The 26,768-nt window shown below is 45.7% G+C and overlaps 1 protein-coding gene across 5 annotated transcripts in view; it reads left to right on the forward strand.

Annotated features, from left to right (window-relative positions):
• The window catches only part of TEAD3 (TEA domain transcription factor 3), a 126,461-nt gene that overhangs the window by 68,520 nt on the left and 31,173 nt on the right, over positions 1-26,768 (forward strand). For all 5 annotated transcript variants that reach the window (XM_053248759.1, XM_053248758.1, XM_053248762.1 and 2 more), the window contains exon 2: positions 2,493-2,747. In XM_053248759.1, coding sequence (XP_053104734.1) covers positions 2,612-2,747 — 136 coding nt within the window. In that variant the 5' untranslated portion in view covers positions 2,493-2,611. The remainder of the gene's footprint in view (positions 1-2,492; positions 2,748-26,768) is intronic.

The raw sequence follows: 26,768 nt of genomic DNA on the forward strand, positions 1-26,768 counted from the left end.
AGGTGAGATGATGTTCTTTTGTGTCCTCTGAGTCAGATGTTCAGGGAGTTGTAAGAGCATCATAATCTGGCTGTGATCATGCTAATCAGTGAGCCAGATTACTTAAATTGTATTCCACAGCTGCAAGAATGCTTTCAAACTACCATAGTTATATAAAATGTGCCAGGATGTCTTAATATAAATGGCAAATGCTACACATTCCAGCTTTGGCCTAGCTGATTTCCAGCCAATAAACACGATTCTGTTTTTCAAAAGGATGTTGTCATGCTTCTGAAAGATATTCTAACTTTTATCTATCTAGCTATTTTTATCTATCTATCTATTTCATTTCTAGGCTGCCCCATCCAAAGGCTCTGGGTAGAGCACAAGTTTAAAATATCAAAACAAACACCATTTAAAACACACTGCTTAAAACAATATAAAAACAATTTTAAAACAATTTAGAACCATTAAAAACCAATTAAAATACTTAAAAACAATTTAAAAACCTCAGAAGGCCAGACCAAACAAGTAAGTCTTTAGGGCACTCTGTGAGCCTAAATTACAGATATCTGCCAGGAGTGCATTCCATAAGCCAGGAGCAGCTACAGAAAGGCCCGACTCCAAGTTGCCACTAGATGTGCCGGTGGTAACTGGAGATGGACCTCTCCAGATGACCGCAACATGCGATGGGGATCATACAGAAGAAGGCACTCTCTAAGGTAGCCCAGTCCCAAGCCATTCAGGGCCTTAAAGGTAATAACCAGTCCTTCATATTTTGCCTGGAAACATATGAGCAGCCAGTGCAACTGTTTTAAAACAGGAATTATATGATCTCTCCAGATTACCCTAGAGACCAGTCTGGCTGCTGCATTTTGAACTAACTGAAGTTTCCAAACTACGTACAAAGGCAGCCTCATGTAGAGTGCATTGCAACAGTCAAGCCTGGAGGTTACCAGCTGATGCATCACTGTTTTGAGATCATTCTTTATCAAGAAATGGATGCAGCTGTCAAATCAGCCAAAGTTGATGAAAAGTGCTCCTGGCCATAGCCTCCACCTGAAATACCAGGGTGAGGCCTGGATCCAAGAGCCAGGATATGTTTCTCGGCAAAATACAAAGTGCTGGCTATAATCTATACAGCCCTAAACAGCTTATACCCAGACTGTTTAAGAGAATGCCTTCTCCATTATGAATCTTGCTGCCTATCGAGATCATCCGGGGAGGTCCGTCTGAAGTTGTCACTAACTCACCTGGTGGCTACCCAGGGACCAGCCTTCTTGGTTACTGCCCAGAGGCTTTGGAATGCACTCCCTGCAGAAATAAGAACCTCCCCATCTCTGACAGCTTTTAAAATGGCTGTTAATACACATTTATTCATAACATTAAAAAAGCCCTGCTGGATTAAGCCCAAAGCCTATACAGTCCAGCATCCTGTTTCACACAGTGGCCCACCTGATGCCCCTGAGAAGCCCATAGGCAAGAGGTGAAGGCATGCTTTCTCTCTTGCTGTTGCTCCCCTACAACTAGTATTTAGAGGCAACTTGCCTCCATGGCTGGAGGTGGCCTATAGCCACCAGACTAGTACCATTAATAGACCTGTCCTCCGTGAATGTGTCAAAGCCCCTTTTAAAGCCATCCAAGCTAGTGGCCATCACCACATTCTGTGGCAGATGATTCTATAAATTGATTACGCGTTGTGTGGAAAAAGTACTTCCTTTTGTTGGTCCTAAATTTCCCAGCCTTCATTTTCATAGGATGACTCCTGGTTCTAGTGTTGTGAGAGAGGCAGAAACATTTCTCTCTGTCCATTCTCTCTACTCCAGGCATAATTTTGTACACCTCCATCATGTCTCCCCATAGTTGCCTTGTTTCCAAACTAAAAAGCCCCAGATGCTGTAGCCTTGCCTCATAAGGAAGGTGCTCCAAGCCTCTGATCATCTTGGCTTTTTATTAATTTTATAGACTCTGTAATTGTGTTAAATTGTTTCAATGTTTAATGTTTTACTGGTTTAATTCTTATTTTAATTTGTTATATATAAATATACTAAATAAATAAATTGCCTTTCTACAGACCTTGTCTAAATTTTATAAGAGATTGTACAATCAAGAAGGTGTTCTTGGTTGACCTGAAAGAAATCATGAATAGGGTATAGAAGAATAAGGTGCTCTCTTAGCTATAGTTATGATTATGAAACTGCCTCTATGGAAAGAGTCTCTCTGTATCTGATGCATTTGTGCTAAAATTACATGAGAATGCTAGATGCTAGCCTTCAGCAGAACTTTTCTGCATCTCCAACTTAGCCTTTTTAACCTTTTCTGTACAAAAATTCATGTTGCATTATACAGTCTAGAACTTCAGTTCTGCTTCTTTCATTCAACCTTCTCTTCATGATTCTCTGTTTATGTTTGACTTGAAGATGTTAGGGAGCATAGTCCTAGAATTATAATATGGGTATGGGTGTTAGGAGACCAGTGTGATTAATCAGTAACTTTTGTTTTCCCTTTCTCAGGTTGACGAGTTGCCATTTGGGGCTCGGGGTCGGAGCCCAGAGCAGCCATCACAATAGCGTCCAACAGCTGGAACGCCAGCGGCAGCCCCGGGGAGGGGCGAGAAGATGGACAGGAGGGGATGGACAAGAGTCTGGACAATGATGCCGAAGGAGTGTGGAGTCCAGACATTGAACAGAGCTTCCAGGAAGCACTGGCAATATACCCGCCCTGTGGCCGGCGGAAGATTATCCTCTCGGATGAGGGCAAGATGTATGGTGAGTGAAACCAGGTCATGCTGTTATGTTCATGTGGGTTAAACCAGATTCCAGACAAAACCCAATGATAACATAGCATGTTCATCTTTCTCTCTTTTCTTTTAATGTATTTAGGTTTGAGTAGGAACAGAAGGGAGGTTGTTGGACCTGTCAAGGTCTGGAATAATTGAACAATGTGGACTGGTACAGTTGAATGAAACAGTGTCTAGTATGGTGGCTCACCTAAGGTGGGGATAAATATTTATTGGTACAAATGAAGAACAAGCTTAGTAGTGAAGTTCAGTTGGGTGGCTTTCTTGCAAAATTATTGTGAGGATGAATAGATGATGATATTCATCCTGTATCTGAGGACTTGAGCCAGGATATGTTTTAAAATAGCTTTTTTCATCTTTCCTTAAGCACTAAAGTGATCTGACTCAATAGCATCCTATTAACATGTTTTGTGTGTCGAAACATACCGAATCCCTCCAACCACTGGCTAATGAGATCGAGGTGGGGGAGTAGGAATTTGCTTCACATAAACATCCTGAAGTTAGAAATATGTACCTCTGACACACAGATCTCAGAGACTAAATACAAATTTTGCTCCTGGCATCTCAGTCCCTTGCTTTCTGATCTGTGTTATTGACTTGGCCTTTCTGTATTTTATATGCTTGCTTAGGCTAGTAATGATGGAGATAGTCTATCCAAACTCCATACTGAGGGATGATAAATTGTTTGTGGGGGTGGCCATCTTGAAGTGAGTAAAGAACTCTAGGGTAATGTTGAACTCTCCTTCCCTAGGTTGATGACTCATATTTCCTTTGTGCTTTCTTGAGTCTATATATCCCTCCCACTCCCTTATGCCTCACCTCTCCTCTCCCTCCCACTCTTTTCTCTGCCTTGCTTGACTGACTGGTTTGGTAAGTTCATTCCTGTCAGAGAGATTGATTTTTGTCTGCTTGAGGATCCCACGTGCCTGCCTTTGGGCGTGAAAGGTGGTGTATCTGGCCTCTCATGCAGGTCACAAACAAAACACTTTGTTCTCTTTCAAGCTTTGCTTATTACTACCTTCCTTGTATTTGGGTTTTATTTAGAACATGGCTGGTATCAGTGATATTCTTGCTATGATTTGAAAGAGGTTAAGTATATGTTCCCAGTAAGATAGCCAGTCCCTCACCCCAGTTTTGAATCCACTTCTTTGCATATATGGCTTAATACACCTTAATCAAGCCACTAACATCACAAATTGTTTCTTCTGCTTCTAGAACAGGACATTCCCAATATTTCTTTATTTATCATATTTTTACACCGCCCAAAACTTATATATAATGAGAGAGCTCAGTAACTAACAACAACTCACTTTAGGATATTCACTGAGATTCCTCTTCTTTTCTGTCTTTTGCGTCTGAACACATTCTGTTGTGGTCTTGACATTAATCTTCTCTATGGTGGTCAGTTCCAATAATTCATCTTGACACACACACACTCCACCCAACAACAACATGCTGCTATGCTCTATTTGTGTGAGTAGTGTAACACTGAAGCTACAGTCTTGTGCAAGATCGCAGCTCCAACATTAGACTGCTCAGGTGAGCAGACCCGTGTTCTCCCTAATTTTTTTCATCTCTGTGTGGAATGAGTTTTATTCTGGGCAGCAGTATCAAGGTAGTGTGTGCGCACTTGCATTCAGAGTGGGGCCTTCCTGTTTCAACCTGAGCGAGATCTAAAATTGACTGAGTGGACATCAAAAAACTTGTGAGCGTGCACACGCCTTAGAGGGAACACTGAAGCAGACCCCCTTGATGCTTATCCAAGTCAGTCCAACATATCCTTGTAATCAGCACTTTCAGTGTAGGCTGGTTCAGCTTTGGTTGCAGGAATGGTATGGAGAGGAATGCAATGTTTTGTTGGTTGCTGCTGTTGTAAAATGGTGGAATTAGGTGGTCTTCTAACCTGAAGGCTACCAACAAAAAACCCTGTAACTTCTACACAATATGGAAATGATGAAAGGAATGGACTGTAGATTCTCAACTGTCCTTGATACAGTTGCTCAAGCTGAGGAGGTAAAAAAGAGAGGGCAGTTTTAGCTTGCAACTTTTATTGCCACTGGGACTGCCATTTTTTATCAACCCATCATATCTAGCATACCATCAGAAATCTTACAGAAAAACATGGATGAAAGTCCCCCAACCCCAGTTTGGCTTGGATGGAAACAATTCAGGATGCCACTGCAAATGGTTTATCTGAGCAATTCTGAATGAACTAGTCTGTCTTTGTGCCAGTGCCCCAGGTTTTGCTATCTATTATGGGGTTTGGGCCCAAGCTCATCTAAACTATTTCCTGTTGCTGCAGAGTGAAATGTGTAAACAAACATGGTTTTACTGCTTCCTACTAATCTGCTCCAGCCGAGTTCCTTTGTGATGTCATAATGCTGTGTTTGTGATCTCAGAGAACCATCTCCATGGGAATGAACTGTCATGATAACAAACATGAGATTAATGACCATGCCAAATGAGTCAGGGATGGAGAGGGAGCGTTGCCTATTAGTTTAAGTGCAAAATTGTTTGTGGACATTTTTTTAAAAAAGCTTATGATAAGTACGCCTCCTTAAATGGACGCCTCCTCCAGAAGCTCAACAGTGCTCTTTGCTAAGCTAGTGACACCTAGCCTGCCCTCAGTATGTTGGAGGCAGGGAGAAGATGGGGAGTGACTGTGGCTCCCTTTAGCTGTTCACAGCTGTATACAAACAATTATCCATAAGTTATCCATATTTATTAAATAAATAAGCAAGCAAGCAAGCATGCATGTTCCCCATGTCTGGGAGAAGGTTTCAATAAGTGTCCATGTGGTCTATGCAAAGGGAGGGTTTAAAAAACAACAACCACCCACCAAAAAACAAACTCCAGGCAATCATTTTAAGCATTCACGGACAGTGCTCTATACCTAGGTTACAAGGCACCCTTCCCCAGTCATGAAGTCATTTAATGTGTGCAGAGCAATCATCCCACCAGCTGCATGTATGTGTGTTTCTCATGATGTTTACACACTCCGGTTAGGTGCTGGTTCTGTGGGAAAGACACACACTGTCAGGCCCTGTTCATTCATTTGGCATCATTTAAATCTTCTTCTGGTTGGCCTGGCAGCTGCTGTCGCACAACTAGGGGAACGTCTAAGGTCACCTTGCACACACCTGTACATATTGTGCATTTTCTATGGACGCTGCAAATAACTGGTTAGGTGTTTTTTCAACATCATCACTTTATATGGATCATGTTGTTTTTGTAGGCATGAGCACTTCCAATGGTTTTATTCCTAAAAAGAAAGCTGCTGAAGCAATTCATATTATTATTATTATTTATTTATTTTTACAGTTTTATCCTGCTCTTCCTCCAAGGCGCCCAGAACAGTGTACTACATACTTAGGTTTCTCCTCACAACAACCCTGTGAAGTAGGTTAGGCTGAGAGAGAAGTGACTGGCCCAGAGTCACCCAGCAAGTATCATGGCTGAATGGGGATTTGACCTCGGGTCTCCCTAGTCCAGCACTCTAGCCACTACACCACGCTGGCTCTCTGCCTTGGAAAGCCTGCCTCTAATCCTGCAAGTACTGTATGTAAATGGATCATGGCTATTTAATTAATTCATTAATGTAGAAAATTGACACCCAGTCTTTTATTTAAATGATCCTCAAAACAGTTTACATTAGATTGCAATAGTACAATAATTTTAAAAAGCCACACCGTTTTTTAAAAGCCACATAGCACAATCCTTTAACTTAAGCAGATGCCAGAGGGTGCTGACTTCTAGGTCTGAAATCCTCTGGCAATGGGCAGTTGGAGCAGAGCAGATTCTGTCTGGCAGGGAAGGGGCGGAGAAATGAGTTCCTTGCAGCTTCTCCTCTGGCTGGTGGTTTTTGTCTGGGCTGGTCTTCCCCTTGCCAACATATCCTTTTTGGGAAGCAGGGGATGCATCCTTGGGTGTCCTCAGTCCTCTGGCCAGTGACAGAAGCCAGAGAGTTCTTGCCATCAGCAGTTTCCCATAGTGAGGACTCTGCTCATGCTCAGAAGTCCTTTTGTTCTAAGGCTGAGTTTTGACACTGAAATCGGATCCTGGAGCACATTAAGCTGTGAGCTGTCTTATTAACCATTTCTCTTCCATTTCTGATCTAACCATGTGTTTTTCCCAACATTCTCTAATGCAAAACTGCTCCCCATTCTGCTTCCTGAGAGCAAAAGCGACCCAAAGGGAAGCTGGCACCTTGCATCTCACCTTCCCTTCCGCATCCTTAGATGTAAGCAACTTTGTAGGGGTCCCCGTGGCCCGGGGTCTCTGTGACAGAGGCAGGGGTGGAAGGTTTCCAGAGAGACACATTTTTTAGATTTCTCCAGGAATAGCTGGCGTGCCGCTGGGGAGTTTGGCCTTTGTTCATCAAACTCAAGTGTACAAACTGGTTTTTCCAGACACTTGGAGACATCTGGCAATTGCTTAAAGAAACAGCGGCTCTGTTTTGCTTCTGCCTTCAATTTGGATACTTTACAGTTTAGAAACTCCTTTTTACCTTGTTCTAAACTCTGCCCCACCTCCTGCTTTTCTTCACTCTGCAGTAATATTTTCTAGACTGTATCTGCAGTGAGAATGGAGCTGTTTTCTAGTTTTAGGACCAGGCTCCAAAATTACCTAGGTGCACCTCTGCTTGGATATAGGACTTCTCTTGTGCACAGCAGAACTTTCAGTACTATTTGTGGCTAATTTTTGCAGGCTGTAAAATAGCAGTAAGGAGAAAACTGTGACCACAACATGGAAGAGGGGGCTTTAACTCTTTGTCCTGCCATGGTTATGATCTGTCCCCCATGACTGTTAATTGCCTTGGGGAATAAAGTTCCCATTGGCAGCTGCTTGGGGAAATAGCCATGTGGGGAGCAATCCAGATTAGGTCTGCAATGGGGGAGAAGGGGTTACAACCCCCACACCATGATCCCAGTCTGGATTGAGTCCCTTCCCCCACCCCCAACAACCCGCTCTTATTTTTAAAAAATGCAAAGGCCAAATTATGTGTTCAATATGACATGTAGTTTGACCCTGAATTCCATTCCCTCATGGCTTTGTTCTTAGTTATGTTTTATGTGCGTGACAGTTTGTGCCCATAACAATCTCTTAGCCGGAGCTCATTCTTTGGTGCCTGGAAAGCATAAACCCTACCACGTTCAGACATCTCTTGGGACGCTGGAGTTGTATACTTTCTCTACTCGTCGTCATCTTTTGGTCCTTTCTGATTTAATGATTTATTAGATGACTGAGTTAAAAACATGCTGGATTTTAAAGGAGAAAATGCCATTTTATTGTAGAATGCTTGTTCCTCATCTGTGGTGTTGCTGAAACCTTGTAGCCAATGGACCCTTCACATACTGGTCTCTCACTATTTGTATTTTGAGAACCCGTGTAGGGCAGCAGCTGTTAAAAGGCAAAAGATGTGCAGCTTTGTGGCAACAAGCAAAATATATACATTCAGCGTTGAGGCAGTTTACCAGGTGGGGGTGTATTGGAGGGGGACGCACAGGGACAGAGCTCCCATACTTCTCGCCTTCTCTGGCTGTTGGGGTGATCATAGCCTTGGGGGCGGTCATGGAGAGCACTTCTGAATTTGCAACTACATCACTGATATGCCCCTCTTGAGCCATTGGCTATAGACATGCACATTCTTGGCCATTCTTTATCTTTTCTGTATGCATGTTTTCGATATGCAAGTAAAGGTAACAAGATAGGAAGTTACTCTCAATACTTGGGTTATTAAATCTGCTGGTAACTTTCTGGGGCTTCAGTTCTTCCAAATAGCTGCTTCAGATCCACAGTACACTGTAACTCCTGTTCCGTTTGTACACAAGAACCTCTTTGGACAAATCATGTTCCCTCTGCCCCAGCCTTTCCTGGGCATGCATTCACATGAAGAAATCACCTATACTGGACTTCACAGATATGGAAAAACTGTTACCGTAATAATGGGAATTGCTGCCATATCATAGATCATCCGGTTCACATATAACATTTCTCTGTGTAAATATAAGCCCATTACAAGTTAATACTGATCACATGTGGAAAAAACATATTGTGTAAATGGGTCCCGAAAGCAGAGTTAACATGAACATAAAACAAGAATCTGGACTCTGCTTGTTTGTTTTTACATTTATATCCCGCTCTTCCTCCAGAGCCCAGCACAATGTAGGTGGTTATATCTATCCTCACAACAACCCTGTGAGGTAGGTTAGAGACTGCTACACCTGTGTATTTTCATGAACAATTATGTGAGACCCCGTCCACCCCTTCCCAAGGTACCTCTGTATATATGCACACCACAGAAAAGTGTTTTTCTGTGCTTATGAATATAGTACCAACTGAGAAATGGAGGGGAGGAGAATTCTGGAATATTATTCTGTGACTTCATTGAGCAAACTCTTCTCTATATGGAATGTATGCTGGTACACAAAGGGTGTGTAAACATCCCAGATACAGGATGCTCTATCCAAAATAATTTCTAAAAGGAGTACCAAATGCTCTTTGTACCAAATGCAGCCTAGTCCTGCTGAGTGTTTTGGTTGCTAGCCCCACCCCACCCCCCAAAAAAGTATACATCATCCAGCAATGACCCTGTTGCTTTTAGAATTTTGGAGTATACTGTCCTGTGTACCAGAATCCCAGCAATTGGCTGCTAAACGATTCTTTTTTGGTTGTCTGATATGATGAGCATTCTTCAGCTGTGGGTGTTTCTTACTGGAATTGAACTTGGTGAGGCATTCCTTCCGTAGCTTCCCTACCTTGGGTGGGTGGGTGAGTAGGAGTGGGGGGCTTCTAGAAGGTCAAAGATAGCTTCATTTTTCCAGGCAGGTGCTAGCAGTAGGATGCCTCAGGAATCCCAGAACACTGACTAGGCGAGCTGAACGCCTACAATAAATGGGTCATACTTGGCTAACACTGAGCCAGTTACTGACACAGGGACTGATCTCCCAGCTGCTGTGTGAGAGTGGCCGAGGGGATGAAAGAGGGGAGAGCTGTGACCTGTGGTAACCTATAGCACTGGAACGGTGACCAGCGTGCAAGAGTGGGGAGGCAGCAGAGGGTCTGGTCCGTGTATGGCAAGGGGCATTTCTTCCTCTGGTGGGTTAGGGATCTTAGCCAGGCACATGGGAGGCTGCGCACTTGCCCCAGACAGCAGGTGTAACTTGAGTTGCACTCCACCAAGGCTGGTATGCTGCTAAGTGCTGATTGGCTGGCAGCTTGCCCCACTAGGTTATTTTTAACAGAGCCGTCCAACTGGTTCACGTGGTAGTGTCAGGGAAGAGGAATTTGGGGAATGTAGTAATTTGGAGGAGGACGTGCCCTCCAAGAGGGAATGGCACAGCCTCTGGTGAATCATGGGACCCGGGACAGCTGAGCGGAGGCAGGTCTGCAGTGCCTGCCAGTACCAGAGAGAAACAATTAGCCATGGCAGGTGCCCTGGAGGGGGAAGAGGCCATGTACAGAGCTGCTCAGTTGGTACTACATTAATGGGCACAGACAGAAATGCAGACTCCACAAAGAGAGACAGGATTTGCAAAAGGGTTTCCTTCTGGCTGTGCACATTGTTGATAAGGTTTTTTTTTTTTAAATCATATACATATATCGGTTCTAATTTGCAAAAAGCTTTGCAATTTTTAGTGTGTTCACTTTGCAATAACCCTGTGATGTAGATTACTATTCGATTTTAGAGGCAAACTAGTTGGGTAGAAAACACATGTAACAGTTTCCAGAGTTTTTCCTTTGCTGGTTGTTGTTGTGGTTGTTGTTTTAAATGAAAGGCAGCCATGGAGATACTACCAGTTTGAAAGTGGGGGGGGGGGAGGAACAGTTGCTTAATCCTTCCCCCTCCACTCTCTTTTCACTTCAAATTACTCCACAGGTGCTTTTCTGTCTATAGGGGCAAAGGATACAAGCAGTGTTCCCTCTAAGGTGTGTGCATGTGGGTGCACACACGTTTTTTGATGTCTGCTTAGTTAATTTTCGATCCCGCTCAGATTGGATCAGGAAGGCCTCACTCTGAATAAACGTGTGCACAAACTGCCTTGACACTGCCACCCAGAACAAAACTCATTCTGCACACAGATGAAAAAAAATTGGAAGGTACACTGCATACAAGTATTCCATAACTTTAAACACCCCCTGCTCCCAATTGCAGCCTCATAAGAACATATAAACAGCCCTGCTGGATCAGGCCCAAGGTCTATCTAATCTGGCTTTCTGTTTCCCACAGTGGCCCACCAGATGCCTCTGAGAAGCCAACAGGCAAGAGGTGAGGGCACACCCTCTTTCTTGCTGTTGTTCCCCTGCAACTGATATTGAGAGGCATATTGCCTCTGAGGCTGGAAGTGGCTAATAGCCAGCAGACTAGTAACTAATGATAGACCTGTCCTCCGTGATATTGTCTAATCGCCCTTTTAAAGCCATCCAAGCTAGTGGCCATCACTGTGGCAGAGAATTCCATAGATTAATTATGTGCTGTGTGAAAAAAATGCCTTCTTTTGTTGCTCCCAAATGTCCTGGCCTTCAGTTTCATGGGATGACCCCTCATTCTAGTGTTGTGAGAGAGGGAGAAAGATTTTTCTCTGCCCACTCTCTCTCCTGTATGCATAATTTTCTATATCTCTATAATATCTTCCCATAGTCACCATTTCCCCAAACTAAAAAGCCCCCGATGCTGTAGGCTTGCCTTATAAGGATGATGTTCCAGGCCTGTGATCATCCTGGTTTCTCTCTTCTGCATCTTTTTCAGTTCTACAATGTCCTCCTTAAGATATGGTGACCAGAACTGTACACGGTACTCCAAATGTGGCCACACCATAAATTTGCATAACGGCATTATAATATTAGCATTTTTATTTTCAGTCCCCTTTCTAATTATCCATAGTGTGGCATTTGCTATTTTCACAGCTGCCATGTTCTGAGTTGACACTTTCAATGAGCTGTCCACCATGGCCCCAAGATTAGCAAGATCTCTCTCTCTCTCCCTCCCCGCCTCCTGGTCAGTCGCTAACAGGTCAGACTCCATCAGTGCATATGAAGTTGAGATTTTTTGCCCCAATATGCATATCACTTTACAATTGTTTACTATGAACTGCAATTGCCATTTTGTTACCCACTCTGCCAGTTTGGAGATATCCCTTTGGAGCTCCTCATGATCTGTCGTGGGTTTAACTACCCTAAATAGTTTTGTGTCATCTGCTTACCCCAACTTCTAGATCATTTATGAAGAAGTAAGGGAAGTTATGTAAACAAGCTTATTTTTTAAAAAAAATGCATAATGCCAATTAGTACAACTTATTCACAGCCAATGTGAATTTCATTATCTGGAAGTTTGCACTATACTACTTGCTCTGCTAAACCACAGAGGTAGTATTTGGGCTTGATTAGCTGAACAGTGAACTCGGCTGTTCTAAATCTATTGAAACTTGATCTATACATTTCCTAGTGCTCTATGCACATCTTCCAAGATCATGCAGTGCGTCAAAAGGGCTCCATTTCCCTTAAAGGAAATCTATTGAAACTGGATCTATACACATCCTGGTGCTCTGTGCACATCTTCCAAGATCATGCAGCACCTCGAAAGGGCTCCATTTCCTCTCAAGGAGCCCCATCAGTGCTGGACAAAGCTCACCACTGCATGGTGAGTATGTTTGTCTCCGCATGGTGCCAGCGTGACTGTGCTGAGTATTCAGCTTTGGCCGAAGCTTCACACAAACAAAAACTGAAAGTTACCTAATTGCCAGACTAGGTCAAAACAAAGTTCCATCTTGGATGGGTCACTGCTACTGTTACTGGCATTGCTGACTGCTCCTGAAAGCTAAATAAGAAACCAAAGAGCTGTGGTGGTCTGAAGTTTAGGGATACCTGGAACAGGAATGAGTGCTCTCTGCTGGCGCCAGTGGTCTTGTAATGGATCACCCAAACCTTTGTCTCAAATCAAGCCCACGTGAAGGGAAGGAAGATGCTGAATCATCCCCTCCATGCTTTCCAGAACAAAGGCTTCTCCCCAAAACTTTCCTGTACATCCGGAAGTTTATTCACTACCACCACACCCAAATATTAAGAGTTTAAACAAACACACCCTGGGCTTGGGTGAAATTCCAGGGAAGCTCTCCTTCTCTTACTATTGGAGAAGTACAAGAAAACCCAAAAAAAGCCCACTTCCACATGCAAACTTACACGTGGTGAGAAAACTTGGTAGCTGATGAACGATCAAATTGAGATGTGTTTTGCACCAGAGTAAAATCCCCCTTTCTCCTGAGCCAAAAATCCACTCAGAGGCTTGTTAAAATTGCAAAGAGCAAAACAAAGGGGGGGGGGGATTCAAAATACTATAGACAGCTTCCGTCTGAGACTCTCTCAGCTTTTAGTTACAGATAAAAGAAACACTCAGTAGTTGCAATAATACTTCAAAAAGCATCCCAGCTGATATTTGGGGCAGCACACTTTAAAAATCGTGGTTACACTATTGCAAAGACCTAGGATGTAGGAAAACACAAAAGTACCTTTAAAAGCTTATAGAGTCTTTTACTATGCCCTGGATGGATGGGCACGGGCTAGGGTTTTCTTAGCCTAGTTGCATTACAATGTCAGGGATATCCTAGAACAGTGTCAGGGATATGCAGAACACACAAAAGAAATGTAAATTTCTGATGCAAAATCTGACTAACAAACTGTTCCCTAGGCTGAATCCCCATTTTCCTTGAAAACTCACCCCTCACCTGATGAGAATCAAGCTTCCTGCAATCCTGTCTCTCAAGGATCTGCAGTTGTTTTTGCAGCCAAACTCCATGGTCACATTTCCTGTTGCAACCCCAGCCTAGCTTCAACTGCTTCTCTCTCACAAAGGAATCCTTCTCTTCCTCCTCATGGTCCCCTAGGTCCCACCCACCTGGTGTGCTGATTGGCTGAGCTCTGGAGGTCAACAGCCTGTCAGTCAGGACAGGGTTCACTTCTGGTTCACTCTTTAGGGGAGAGGAGGGGTTAATCGTTACAGGTCTTATACTTCATCAGTTTGTCTGCATGGTAAAATCACAAGCACCAACACTCCTGAAATAACTGGCTCCTGCACATCATAAGTTTATTGTAATGAAGACACTGGACCAATCCTATTGCCCTTCAACCTTTTTAGATTTTAGAATGAAGATGATTCCTACATAATCATTTTGCCTGGTTATAACAGAAACAAGGTATTGAACTCTTACCAGGCAACAGCAATCTCAAACCGAGGGCTCTAGCAGCAGGACTCTGGCATGTTAGCATCTGCAACACCATGTTAGTTTATCGGCTTCCACCTGTGAATTGTAACAATCCCAGGTACTGGTTGGCTAGGCATCAAATAAGTAACTCTTGGACTGCCCATGTTCAGTTGCCTGTTTGAGCAATCGCTCATGTTTGCCTCCAGACTACATGACCTCATATCCTCTTGAAGCAAGTCCCCTCTCGGTGACAATTTACAGTGATTACAAAACAGCAAGACAGCTTTGGAATTCAAGGCATCCTGGGAATATGTGTTCAATTTGGGGTATCTGCAAGCCCCAAAACTGGGATTGAAGCAAGGCAGTGAGGTGTGTGACAGCTAAGAACAGCAATATCAGATCAGGTCCCTGAGAGCATTTCCTAATTAAAACACATGTCAAAAGAGATTATGATGCAATCCATGCTGGACAGGTTGCAAAATGAAATACAGTTGCTGTTCTAGGCCAGCATCTCTAACTAGGTGAGGGGCTTCCTCAACGACCAGACTGTGTTAACTACAAACACCACACTTCTCCTTCTCATTGATATGACAGAAAATAAAGTGGCTCTTGTAGAAATAGCTGGACCTCCATGTTCTAATGTGGTACAATAAGTACTAAGCAAACACCAGTGCGTGATCACAAGCATGGCCCCGTGAAATCTTCCTGGAGAGAAGGACAGGGCAAAGAGGAAGAGATCTTCTTCCCTCATCTACCTCCAACCACTGTCTTCTGGCTCAATGGGCAGCAGCTGCCACCACCCCTCTACACAAGATAGGGAGTCCACTGCTATAGCAGAGGGGCTGTTTGTGGGGGGCACATGTATTTATATTTATATGCAGCCCTTCATCCTAACCCCCAGGGGGGTTAATGACACAATAAAAATAATTCAATAAAAACATAAAACATGTCCTGCCAAGTACAGTTTCCTCTCCCAACCCTACCCCAGATCCTTTTACCTGAGAATGTATTCCCTCTTGTTGGTGAAAGGATCCAAATTGGGGTGGGGGGTGAGAAAATTGGACTTGGGGGATACACACTATCTTAAATTCCAAGGAGCAGATCCTTCCCCACATGAGAGGATCATTTGAGTTGGAAGAACTGTTTTGCCCTCTTGGACACTTAAAAGAGTATCTAACACTTTGTTTGTTTTCTTTCCTTCATCTTCAAATGCCTTATTTCCAATTTTATTTCAGCAGCACCCACAGTTCTATTTTGCACCCAGGATCTGAAATATTTCTGTCTCCTTAAGGTTTTACCATATCGGGAAACTTGTTCAAACTAATCATTTCTTTGGAATTATTTTGAAAGAGTTACTACTTTCCCTGCCTAAAGCCTTAGTTATTCCCCGAAAGAAACCAAAACTAAAAATAAGAGTAACTTGCATTGACGTGTCTTTTTCTTCCTTTGTAAAGTCAGTTTGTTTCAAATTAGCTGGTATAGTGGCAATGAGATATGCATGATGACACTTGAAGCAAATCTCCTTTGTAGACCTTTCTTCTTCAACGTGGTCTCTGTGTTTTACACCAATGGGCTTTGCGCCTGTGCAGAGTCCACGTCAGAATCTAACAAGCTCAATTCTCCTGCTTTGGGCGGGAACCCCGCCCCCAGCCGCTATTTGCGGTTGCACCACTCCTCATCCCCTCAGTCTTTCGTTGTCCGCGCTTCAGTCAACATCGTGTAGTCTGCAGTTCGGCAACAAGTGGAGTTTGCTTCCCTTGCTGTTTTTCCTGCCTTTTCCTTCTTTCTTACTTGGCTTAATTTCTTCGTGTAGCTGGGATGAGGCGTGAAGGTCTGTTGGCCGCTCGGCGTGTATGCCCAGCACAAAAAACTTTAAGCAATGTGTCCTCTGCGGTTCCAAAATTATCTCCACGGACAGTGAATGCCTCCTGTGCTTGGGGGAGTCCCATGTTGTTGAGGCCTGCCTTCATTGCCAAAAATTCACAAAGCAGGCTCGACGGAATTGGGCTTCTCATTTGCATGCAGCCCTGTGGGATCTAGCTCTCGGTTCATCAGAGATCTTATCAAAAAAAGGAGGTGTAAAAATGGTCACCTCAATACCGGCTGCGTGACCTGAATCGGCACCTGCTGCAGTGGACACCTCAGTACTGGCACTGGCGTTGATGTCCTCTATGGCAGAACCGCTGTCTAAGCTGCATGCAGTGGCCACACCCAAACAGGGCCTGGAGAGCCTTCCCAGGCAGTTATCGGACCTTGTGCAAAATCTGCTCCGCTGAGGCCGAAAAAGAAGAAGAGGTCCAAGTCTCAACTTGAACTTCCTGCTGGGCAGTACTTGCCCCCGGTCTCAAAAAGGAAGAAGACGGAGCCGGGGACCGGTGTGGAACTCCTGGCCACGAAAAAGCCTAAAAAGGCCACTTTGCACCTGGTGTCCTCTACCCCTATTCTGGCACAGGATGCCTCTGAGACATGGGAACTCTCGATATTGTCAGACGAGCCGGAAGGTGCCTCGTCAGTAGAAGCAGTGTATTCACTAGGGATGTGCCCGAACCGGTTCGGAGGCCATGCTGGAGGCCTCTGAACCTGTCCGGTTCCGAGCCGGTCCAGCGGTTTGGCACGGAGGGGGTCTGTAGCTTTAAGGGCGGGGGGTGGTAATTACCCCCCCGCGCCGCCGCTCTTCCCCCTCTGGCGCTGTGTTATTATCCAAAGTTTCTGGGGCGGCAGCATTCCTCCCTGCCGCCCCTGCCCCCGTCGTTAGCCCGCAAGTGCCAAAGTTAGTAGCACGCATGCGCCGGGTGCATGCGTGCTACTAACTTCAGCACTTGCGGGCTAACGATGGGGGCAGGGGCGGCAGGGAGGAACGCTGCCGCCCCAGAAACTTTGGATAATAACACAGCACCGGAGGGGGAAGAGCGGCGGGGAGGGGGTAAGTACCACCACCCCCGCCCTTAAAGCTACAGCCCCTCCGTGCCAGATCGGACCAGTTCGGGGGGTTGCACATCCCTAGTATTCACCCTATCATCCTCCAGCCGATGCAGTGTGGCTACCGTGCCGCCACTCTCCGGTTTGCGGTGACTGTAGTCAGTTTGCTTTGAGAGATTGCAGACACCTTTGGGACTTGGACGATCGTTTGTCTGTCTACCATGCAGGTGGGGACTGGGATTGTCAAGTCGTCCCCTCTACGGACTGTTACCGCTCTTTCGAGCACCATCTGCCCCTTCAGGACCTTGCACGTACTTATGGTCTGGATTGCAGGGATTCCTATGATTGATACCAAGGGGACATTCGGTGTGCGTACCCTGACTGTGGCCGAGGTTCCTGAGATGCTTGATGCCATGATGATCGGGCTTTTTATACACATCGGTCGGCCTGGGACTCACGTGCCCCTCCCTTGCACACATTGGGGAGGCCACGCTATTGTTCCCCCTGTGATCACGCTCAATGCCGTGACTCATCTCAGGCACATGTGACCCCGCAGTCTGCAGAACCGGTGACCCAGGCTTCTGCAGTACTGGGCTCAGTACCGGAGGTCCAGCCTAATAAACTGGGCTCCTCATCAGACCCGATGGGAACCAAACACGAACTGGGGCCCGTGGAGTAATCAGACTGAGAAAGTGGCTTGAGTTCGGAGGACTCAGAGCCCCCATCTCCCAGGACTCCAAGCCGGCTTCGCTCTCAGAGGACCTTAAGGTCTATTTTGTGTTTGTGGGCCATATTATCTCTGTGTTGGGGGTCAATGTTGGGGCCCAAAGCCAGGAGGAACTGGATCCTCTCTTTGCCCTGACTGACGCTGCTTCAAAGGTGCCAGCGGCTTTGCCTTTGAACTCAGCGCTGCTTGCGATAATGAAAGAGCACTGGAAGAAACCCTCTACGTTGTCACAACCAAATCACTGCTTACAGAGTTTCTGCAGGGTGTGCCCCCAGGAAGAAACAGCCTTCTTAAAGCACCACCTGGCGCTGAACTCTGTCGTGGTAGAGGCCTCCCTACAGTGATCGAGGGGCCATGGCCAATCGACCCCCTCCAATAGAGAAGGGGGAAAGTTGGACTCATAAGAACATAAGAACAGCCCTGCTGGATCAGGCCCAAGGCCCATCTAGTCCAGCATCCTGTTTCTCACAGTGGCCCACCAGATGCTGCTGGAAGCCTCAGGCAGGAGTTGAGGGCGTGCCCTCTCTCCTGCCATTTCTCCCCTGCAACTGGTTCTCAGAGCCATCCTGCCTTTTGAGACTGGAGGTGGCCCACAGCCCTCCGACTAGTAGCCATTGATGGACCTCTCCTCCATGAAGTTATCCAAACCCCTCTTAAAGCCATCCAGGTTGTTGGCTGTCACTACGTCCTGTGGCAGAGAGTTCCACAAGTGGATCACGCGTTGTGTGAAAAAGTACTTCCATTTGTTGGTCCTAGACCTGCTGGCAATCAATTTCATGGAGTGACCCCTGGTTCTAGTGTTGTGTGAGAGGGAAAATAATTTCTCTCTCCACTTTCTACACACCATGCATGATTTTATCGACCTCGATCAGGTCTCCCCGCAGTCATCTTTTTTCTAAGCTAAAAAGCCTCAGGTGTTGTAGTCTCGCCTCATAAGAAAGGTACTCTAGGCCCCTGATCATCTTGGTTGCCCTCTTCTGCACCTTTTCCAGTTCTACAATGTCCTTTTTAAGATGTGGTGACCAGAATTGTACGCAGTACTCCAAGTGTGGTTGCACCATAGTTTTGTATAAGGGCATTATAATATTATCTGTTTTATTTTCAATCCCCTTTCTAATGATCCCTAGCATGGAATTTGCCTTTTTCACAGCTGCCGCACATTGAGTTGACACTTTCAACAAGCTGTCCACCACGACCCCAAGATCCCTCTCCTGGTCAGTCACCGACAGCTTGGATCCCATCGGCATATACTTGAAGTTGGGGGTTTTCGTCCCAATGTACATCACTTTACACTTGCCAACACTGAACCGCATTTGCCATTTTGTCGCCCACTCCCCCAGTTTGGAAAGATCCTTTTGGAGCTGCTCACAATCCATTTTGGATTTCACTACCCGGAAGAGTTTGGTATCATCTGCGAATTTGGCCACCTCGCTACTTACCCCTGCTTCTAGATCATTTATGAATAAATTAAAAAGCACCGGTCCCAGTACAGATCCCTGGGGGACCCCACCACTTACTTCCCTCCACTGTGAAAACTCTCCATTGATACCTACCCTCTGTTTCCTGTCTTTCAGCCAGTTAGCAATCCACACATGTACCTGTCCCCTTATCCCATGACTGCTAAGTTTCCTCAGGAGTCTTTGATGAGGAACTTTGTCAAAAGCTTTTTGGAAGTCCAGGTATACTACAGTATGTCAACTGGATCACCTTGATCCACACACTCGTTGACACCCTTAAAGAAGTCCAAAAGGTTGGTGAGACAAGATTTACCTTTGCGGAAGCCATGCTGGCTCACTCCCAGCAGGGCCTGTTCTTCTAGGTGCTTTACAATTTTATCCTTGAGGATGCTTTCCATCAATTTGCCTGGAACGGACATTAGGCTAACCAGCCTGTAATTTCCTGGATCACCCCTGGATTCCTTTTTGAAAATCGGTGTTACATTTGCTACTCTCCAGTCCTCTGGTACAGAGCCCGATTTCAGGGATAAGTTAAATATTTTAGCAAGGAGGTAAGCAATTTCACGTTTGAGTTCTTTGAGGACTCTTGGATGAATGCCAACCGGCCCTGGTGATTTGTTAGCTTTCAGTTTTTCCAGACAGTTTAGTACATCATCTCTTGTCACTACTATCTGACTCAGCTCTCTAGCCTCCATCCCTAAAAAGCCTGTTTCAGAAACAGGTATATGCTCAGTATCCTCTGCCGTGAAGACAGATGCAAATAACTCATTCAGCTTCTCTGCAACCTCCATATCCTCCTTAATAATCCCTTTCACTCCCTCATTGTCTAATGGCCCAACCGCCTCCCTGGCAGATTTCCTGCTTCTGATGTACTTAAAGAAGTTTTTGTTATTCCCTTTGATACTTTTGGCTAAATGTTCCTCAAACTCTCTTTTTGCCTCCCTTATTGTCACCTTGCATTTCTTTTGCCAGAGTTTGTGTTCCTTTCTGTTCTCTTCATTTGGACAGGCCTTCCAATTTCGGAAGGAAGTCTTCTTCCCTTTTATGGCTCCTTTGACAGTACCCGTGAGCCATGCTGGCATCCTCCTTGACTTAGTGATATCTTTCCTCCTTTTGGGTATACAATCTAACTGGGCTTCTAGTATTTTGATTTTGAGTAAACTCCATGCACTCTGGAGCGAAGTGACTCTCCTGGATTTCCCTTTCAGCTTTCTTTTCACCGTACTCCTCATTTTGGAGAAGTTTCCTCTTCTGAAATTCAAAATGTCCGTGTTAGACATCCTTGGTGATTCTCTCCCTGCATGCATGCTGAATTTGATGGCACTGTGGTCACTGTTTCCTAAAGGGTCGATGACACTGACATCGCGCACCAGGTCCTGGGTGTCACTCAGAATTAGGTCCAAGGTTGCCTTCTCTCTGGTCGGTTCCATGACCAACTGTTCTAGGGCACAGTTATTTAGTGTATCTAGAAATTTGACCTCTTTGTCCTGACCTGACTGTGAATTTCCCCAGTCTATGTATGGGTAATTGAAGTCATTCATAATTACAGCCCTGCCTCTCCTTGACGCCTCCCTGATTTCTTCCTGCCAGTCACTGTCGGCATTTTGATCCGGAGGGCGATAGCACATCCCCAGTAGCACGTTCCCTTTACGGCCTTGTATAGTCACCCACACGGTTTCTGTGGAGGACTCCAGTCCCCACCTAGGTTTTCAAGCTTGTTAGATTCTATCCCTTCTTTAACATACAGTGCTACTCCACCTCCAAGGCGCCCCTCCCTGTCCTTTCTGTAGAATTTATACCCAGGGATGACTGTGTCCCACTGGTTCTCACTGTTCTACCATGTTTCTCTTATGCCCACTATATCTATTTCTGCATTAGCAACCAAGCACTCCAGCTCACCCATCTTGGCTTGGAGGCTTCTGGCATTGACATATAAGCACCTATACTCTGAATCTCTCCCCTGAAGTATGCTATTCTTATGACTCTTTGACCTGCTGGCACAGCCTTCTGTCTGCTCTTTATGGGGTTCTGCACTGTCCCCTTATCTGAATTGATTGCACCCTCGCACTTTAAGGGATGGCTTTTGCCAAACGGGATACTGCCCAGCTCCCATCGGCTGTTCCCCAGGTGTCATTTTAAAAGCTGCTCTGCAGCCTTTTTGATTTTAAGCGCCAGCAGTCTGGTTCCATCTTGGTTCAAGTGCAGCCCGTACCTTTTGTACAGGCCTTGCTTGCCCCAAAATGTGTTCCAGTGCCTAACAAATCTAAACCCCTCCTCCCGGCACCAACATCTCATCCACGCATTGAAACCCCCTCAGCTCTGCCTGTCTCACTGTACTTGTGCGTGGAACAGGTAGCATTTCTGAAAATTCTACCTTGGGGGTCCTGGACTTCAATACACTGCCTATCAGCCTAAATTTGGTTTCCAGGACCTCCTGACTACATTTCCCCACATTGTTGGTGCCAATGTGCACCACAACAGCTGTCTTCTCCCCAGCACTGCCTAGGAGCCTGTCTAGACGCTGCGTGATGTCGGCAACCTTCACACCAGGCAGGCAAGTCACCGTGCGGTCAACACGTGGGTCACAAACCCATCTCTCTATACCTCTAATGATTGAATCACTCACTACAAGGAGGCCCCCAGAGGAGTATTCCCTGTGCAAGATCCCTCCCTCAGGGGATGAAGCCGCTCTGGGAAGAGCAGAAGGTTTCAAGTTCCCTCCCTGGCTTCTCCAAGATAGGGCTGAGAGAGATTCCTGCCTGCAACCTTGCAACCTTGGAGAAGCCGCTGCCAGTCTGTGAAGACAATACTGAGCTAGATAGACCAATGGTCTGACTAAGTCTATGGCAGTTTCCTATGTTCCTATGAGAGGATATGGGCTCATCATCCACGGAAGGGGTCCCTTCTAAAGGAGCATTTCCCTCTTCCTCAGACTGATGTCCTCCTTGCCCAAGACCTTCATTCTCCCTGACAGCAGAGTTGCTACCAGCCCTGGAGTGGGATGCCTCTATCACATCCCTGAAGGTCTCGTCCACATGCCTCTCTGTCTCTCTGAGCTTCTCCAGATCTGCCACCTTGGTCTCAAGGGAATGGATTTGTTCCCTGGGGGCCAGGAGCTCCTTGCACTGAGCACACACCCATGACTTCTGCCCATGGGGCAAATAGTCATACTTGTGGCACTCTGTGCAATACACTGAGAAGTGCCCCTTCCCCTGATGACTTTCTATCTTCATACTGTCTTGTTGGCTGTTTACAGTATTTAGAGATAGTTTATTGTAAGCAGTTTATTATCTGTTTATTAGAAGGATAGGTCTCAGCTGTAACGGTCAGCTATTTAACTGTCCAAACAGCCTTTCCCAAGAATATGAGGGATACGAGGGAGGAATATGTACTTACGTTCTCTTCTCCACCAGGCTGCTTGTGATCCAAACTCCCCCGCACACTTCCCGCTAAACTCCTGCAAAACTCAGATGTCCTGTTTGCTATCCTTGTTCGCTATGCTCTCCTCCTTCGGAAGGAGACTTTATTCTGCCTCGGCGCTCCACTTGCGCATGGCAAATTACCAGGCATATAATGCCACATACAAGCAGTTCCCTTTGGAAAAGGTGGGCCCTTTTCTCGAGCTGCTGCCTTTGGATAAGAAGGAACCAGCATAGACTTTTCTCCGGGAGGTGGTCCAGATAGCCAAGCAGGAGCTTTTCTCCACCCGTCACTTGGCGGAATGTGCAGCCAAAGTCATGGCCACCTCTGTGGCGCTGCACCACCATGCCTGGCTGCAGTCTTCTGGCCTCCACTATGAAGCCCGGTTCAGGGTCGAAGACCTTCCTTTCGAGGGCATGTCCCTGTTTGCAGAGCAAACCGATGAGATGCTCCAAAAAATGCAAAAGCTCTGGAACACAGTGAAGTCTATGTCGTTTTCCATATCTTCTGTTTGATCACAAAAGGCCTCTCAGTGGGTTCCATACCAGCAACAGCCTGCTTTTCAACAGCCATCCCCATCGGAACATTCCTTTTGGGTTTGAAACAGCAGCATCGTTACAAACCCGGTACCCAGATGGGCAAGCCCGCGTTCTCTAAACAGTGGCTCAGTACCTTTCCCAAGAAGCAATGACTAGGGGCCTTCTCGGACTCGCTTGGTACCCTTCACGGGTCGCTGGGCAGAAGTGACATCGGACCATTGGGTGCTGTCAGTGGTCAACCTGGACTATGCCCTAGAGTTCCGGTTTCTTCCGGCCACCCCTTCCACCCACTCTCTTCAAGCAGAAGTGACGGCTCTGCTCTCCAAGGATGTGATAGAGCCGGTCACCAATTCCAAGAGCCGAGGCTTTTATTCCTAATACTTCGTGGTACCAAAGCCCAACGGGGGCCAATACTAGACTTGTGGGCGCTGAACCACTACCTGATCTACCAACATTTCTGGATGTTGTCGGTACTGAACATCCTAAATGCTTTAGAGAGGGACATGTGGTTAGCGTCCATTGACCTCAAAGACGCCTATTATCATGTGTTGATCAGGCCACAGCACCAGCGTTTCCTGAGGTTCCAGGTAGGAGGGGCTCCCCTACCAGTTCAAGGCGCTGCCCTTTGGGCAGACAACGGCCCCTCGTGTCTTTACAAAGTGCCTGGCCCCTGTAGTAGATTATATACAGGAACAAGGGGTGCAAGTGCTCCTCTTTTTTGGATGATTGGATGGTCCTGGTGTGCTCAAAGCGGTCTGCCTGTGCACCCTCGATACCATGATCGAGACCCTGCAGTCCTTGAAATCAGTGTTGGGAAGTCCAACCTGATTCCCGCCTGTAGGCTCCAGTTTATCAGATTTGGCTTCGATACGGGATCAGAGAAAGTGTTCCTAATGGAGCAGAGAGTCCGCGCCCTCCAGCGGAGAGCAGTGTTGTTCTCCTTGGGGGGACCGCAAGCCCTTCACTCGGTGCAGTGTCTTTGGGGGCATATGACAGCCACTACCTATGTCCTGCCCCAGGCACGTTTCCAGATGCATCTTGCCCAGAGGTGGTTTCTGGACGCTTTCGACCCCCTTCGGGATCCTCTGAGCCTATGGCAAATGCCTCCAGCCTCGGTGTGTTTTTTCCCCATCTGTGGACGTAGAGCTGATGTGACTTGCCAAAAAGCTCCAGTTTTGTTTCATCTGTCCAAAGGACATTCTCCCAGAAGCATTGTGGCTTGTCAATATGCATTTTAGCAAATTCCAGTCTGGCTTTTTTAATGACAAAACTGGAGCTTTTTGGCAAGTCACATCAGCCCTATGTCCACAGATGAAAAAATGAAGGTTTCAAAGAAAAGAACACCATACCTACTGTGAAACATAGAGGAGGCTCGGTTATATTTTGGGGCTGCTTTTCTGCATCTGGCATGGGGTGCCTTGAGTCTGTGCAGGGAACCATGGAATCTCAAGACTATCAAGACATTCTGAAGTGAAACGTACTGCCCAGTGTCAGAAAGCTCTGTCCCAGTCACAGGTCATGGATCCTCCAACAGGATAATGGCACAAAACACACAGCTAAAAGCACCCAAGAATGGCTAAGGACAAAACATTGGACTATTCTGAAGTGGCCTTCTATGAGCCCTGATTTGAATCCTATCGAACATCTATGGAAAGAACTGAAACATGCAGTCTGGAGAAGGCACCCTTAAAACCTGACACAGCTGGAGCAGTTTGCTCAGGAAGAGTGGGCCAAACTACCTCTTGAGAGGTGCAGAAGTCTCATTGAGAGCTGCAGGAATCGCTTGTTTGCCGCGATTGCCTCTAAAGTTGTGCAACAAAATATTAGGTTAAGGGTCCCATCATTTTTGTCCATGCCATTTTCATTTGTGTTATTATTTGAAATATTCTGTTGATTCAAAACTCTAAAGCAAAATCTGATTTTTGTTAAATGTGGAATAAACAATGATGGGTGCCAATTATGTTTGTCAGTTACAAGTTATTTCAGAGACAATTATGGGTTCTTCTTTTTCCGTGGAGGGGTACCAACACGTGTGTATACACACACACACACACACACACACACACCCCGTAATATGTGCGGCTAGTGATGTATTGGATATGACTCAATGCTGATCATCTATGCTTGCTGTGATTCAGGAGGTGGAAATGTTAATAAAGTACTGTTCATTTCGCTGTTGCCTTGCCTCTCCCTCCTGCTTGGGAGTTTGCTTGTTATGTGCCCATTGGTGTAAAACACAGAGACCACATCGAAGAATGACAGGTTACTCACCTGTAACTTTGGTTCTTCTAGTGGCCATCTGTAGTTTTACAAGCCCTCCCATGCTCCCCGCTGGTTTCCTGAAGGGCGGACTCTGTGACTGAGAGGATGAGGAGTGACGCAGCCGCATATAGCGGCTGAGGGCGGGTTTCCTGCCCAAAGCAGGACAAATCAAGCTTGTTAGATTCCTACGTGTACTCTGCGCAGGTGCAAAGTCCCCTGGTGTAAAACTACAGATGACCACTAGAAGAACCAACGTTACAGGTGAGTAACCTGTCGTTTTTATAGCATATAAAAGGGAAATTGATCCAACAAAACTCTATAAAAAGCAAACGTTTTGACATAAAGACATCATGGTTGTTTCAAACATTTCATTATTTGTTTTGTCCTTCAGGATCCTACTTCTAGAATTTCCTTATGCTTATCAAAGCTGGTCCCTTGCTGATAATGATCTACTTCCACCCATAATTATAATTATCCCTGGCATCAAACTTCCACTGTGCATCAGAACTAGACTTTTTTATTTACTTATTTATTTATTTGCTTGCTTGCTTGCTTGCTTGCTTGATTTCTATACAGCCCTTCCAAAAATGGCTCAGGGCAGTTTACACAGAGAAATAATAAATAAGATTCACACCCATTGCTTACACCTGAACTGTTCTTGTCATGGCTACATAACTTTAAGGCCATATGCCTGCCAAAAACTGACTAAAGATGGCTTCAGTCAGATGTAGTCTGCTGTAGTCCATAAGGGTCCCTTCATTTCTCTCTTCTGCGCTCTGTGATAGAGCATTACTACTAGAAATTGATCTTGTTACTCTTATAAGCTAACTATTCCACCTACCTCCAATTAGAGCAAGGAATTTAATGAGAGTTCTTTTATTGACTCTTGCTACTGTTCACAATTGCCATAAAACTACCCTTATTGTTAGAGCTTTGGGGGCCTGCTGGTGTGCATTTCCAGGGGCTTGACTCCCAGCCCCCTACCAACGGATCAAAATTAACATTAATAGCACAATCCTATGTATATTTGTTCAGAAGTATGTCTGGCTGTGTTCATTGGGGCTTACTCCCAGGTAAATTACATTGAATAGGAGCTTAAATATATTGTTCTGGGTGGCTTTGTTTCTAAGTTGTTGGGGTCTAAGTTTCCTCCATTCAGGGGCCATGTCAGATTACATGTTTGCTTTGAAAACAGGAGCTGTGCTTACTGTTATTACAATTTAGTGTCCTCTGTTACCACTTTGCCACTCCTGCTTTGGTAAGCTAGGCAGCCATGGGAATAATAGTGGCAGGAGCTTAGAGCCTCAGCAGTGGGGTGGCAAACAGAGCAGGATGGTAGTTAGGGATTTCTCTCACCTTCCCTGTAGTTGCATTGCCCTGTGTCCATTGTGGGAAGCACCAGATTGATACATCAGCAGAATGGAAAGCAGAGGATTGTAATTGCTAGATAAAGGTATCCTCTCTTCT

The sequence above is a fragment of the Hemicordylus capensis genome, chromosome 4, assembly GCF_027244095.1.
Source record: "Hemicordylus capensis ecotype Gifberg chromosome 4, rHemCap1.1.pri, whole genome shotgun sequence".
NCBI lineage: Eukaryota > Metazoa > Chordata > Lepidosauria > Squamata > Cordylidae > Hemicordylus > Hemicordylus capensis.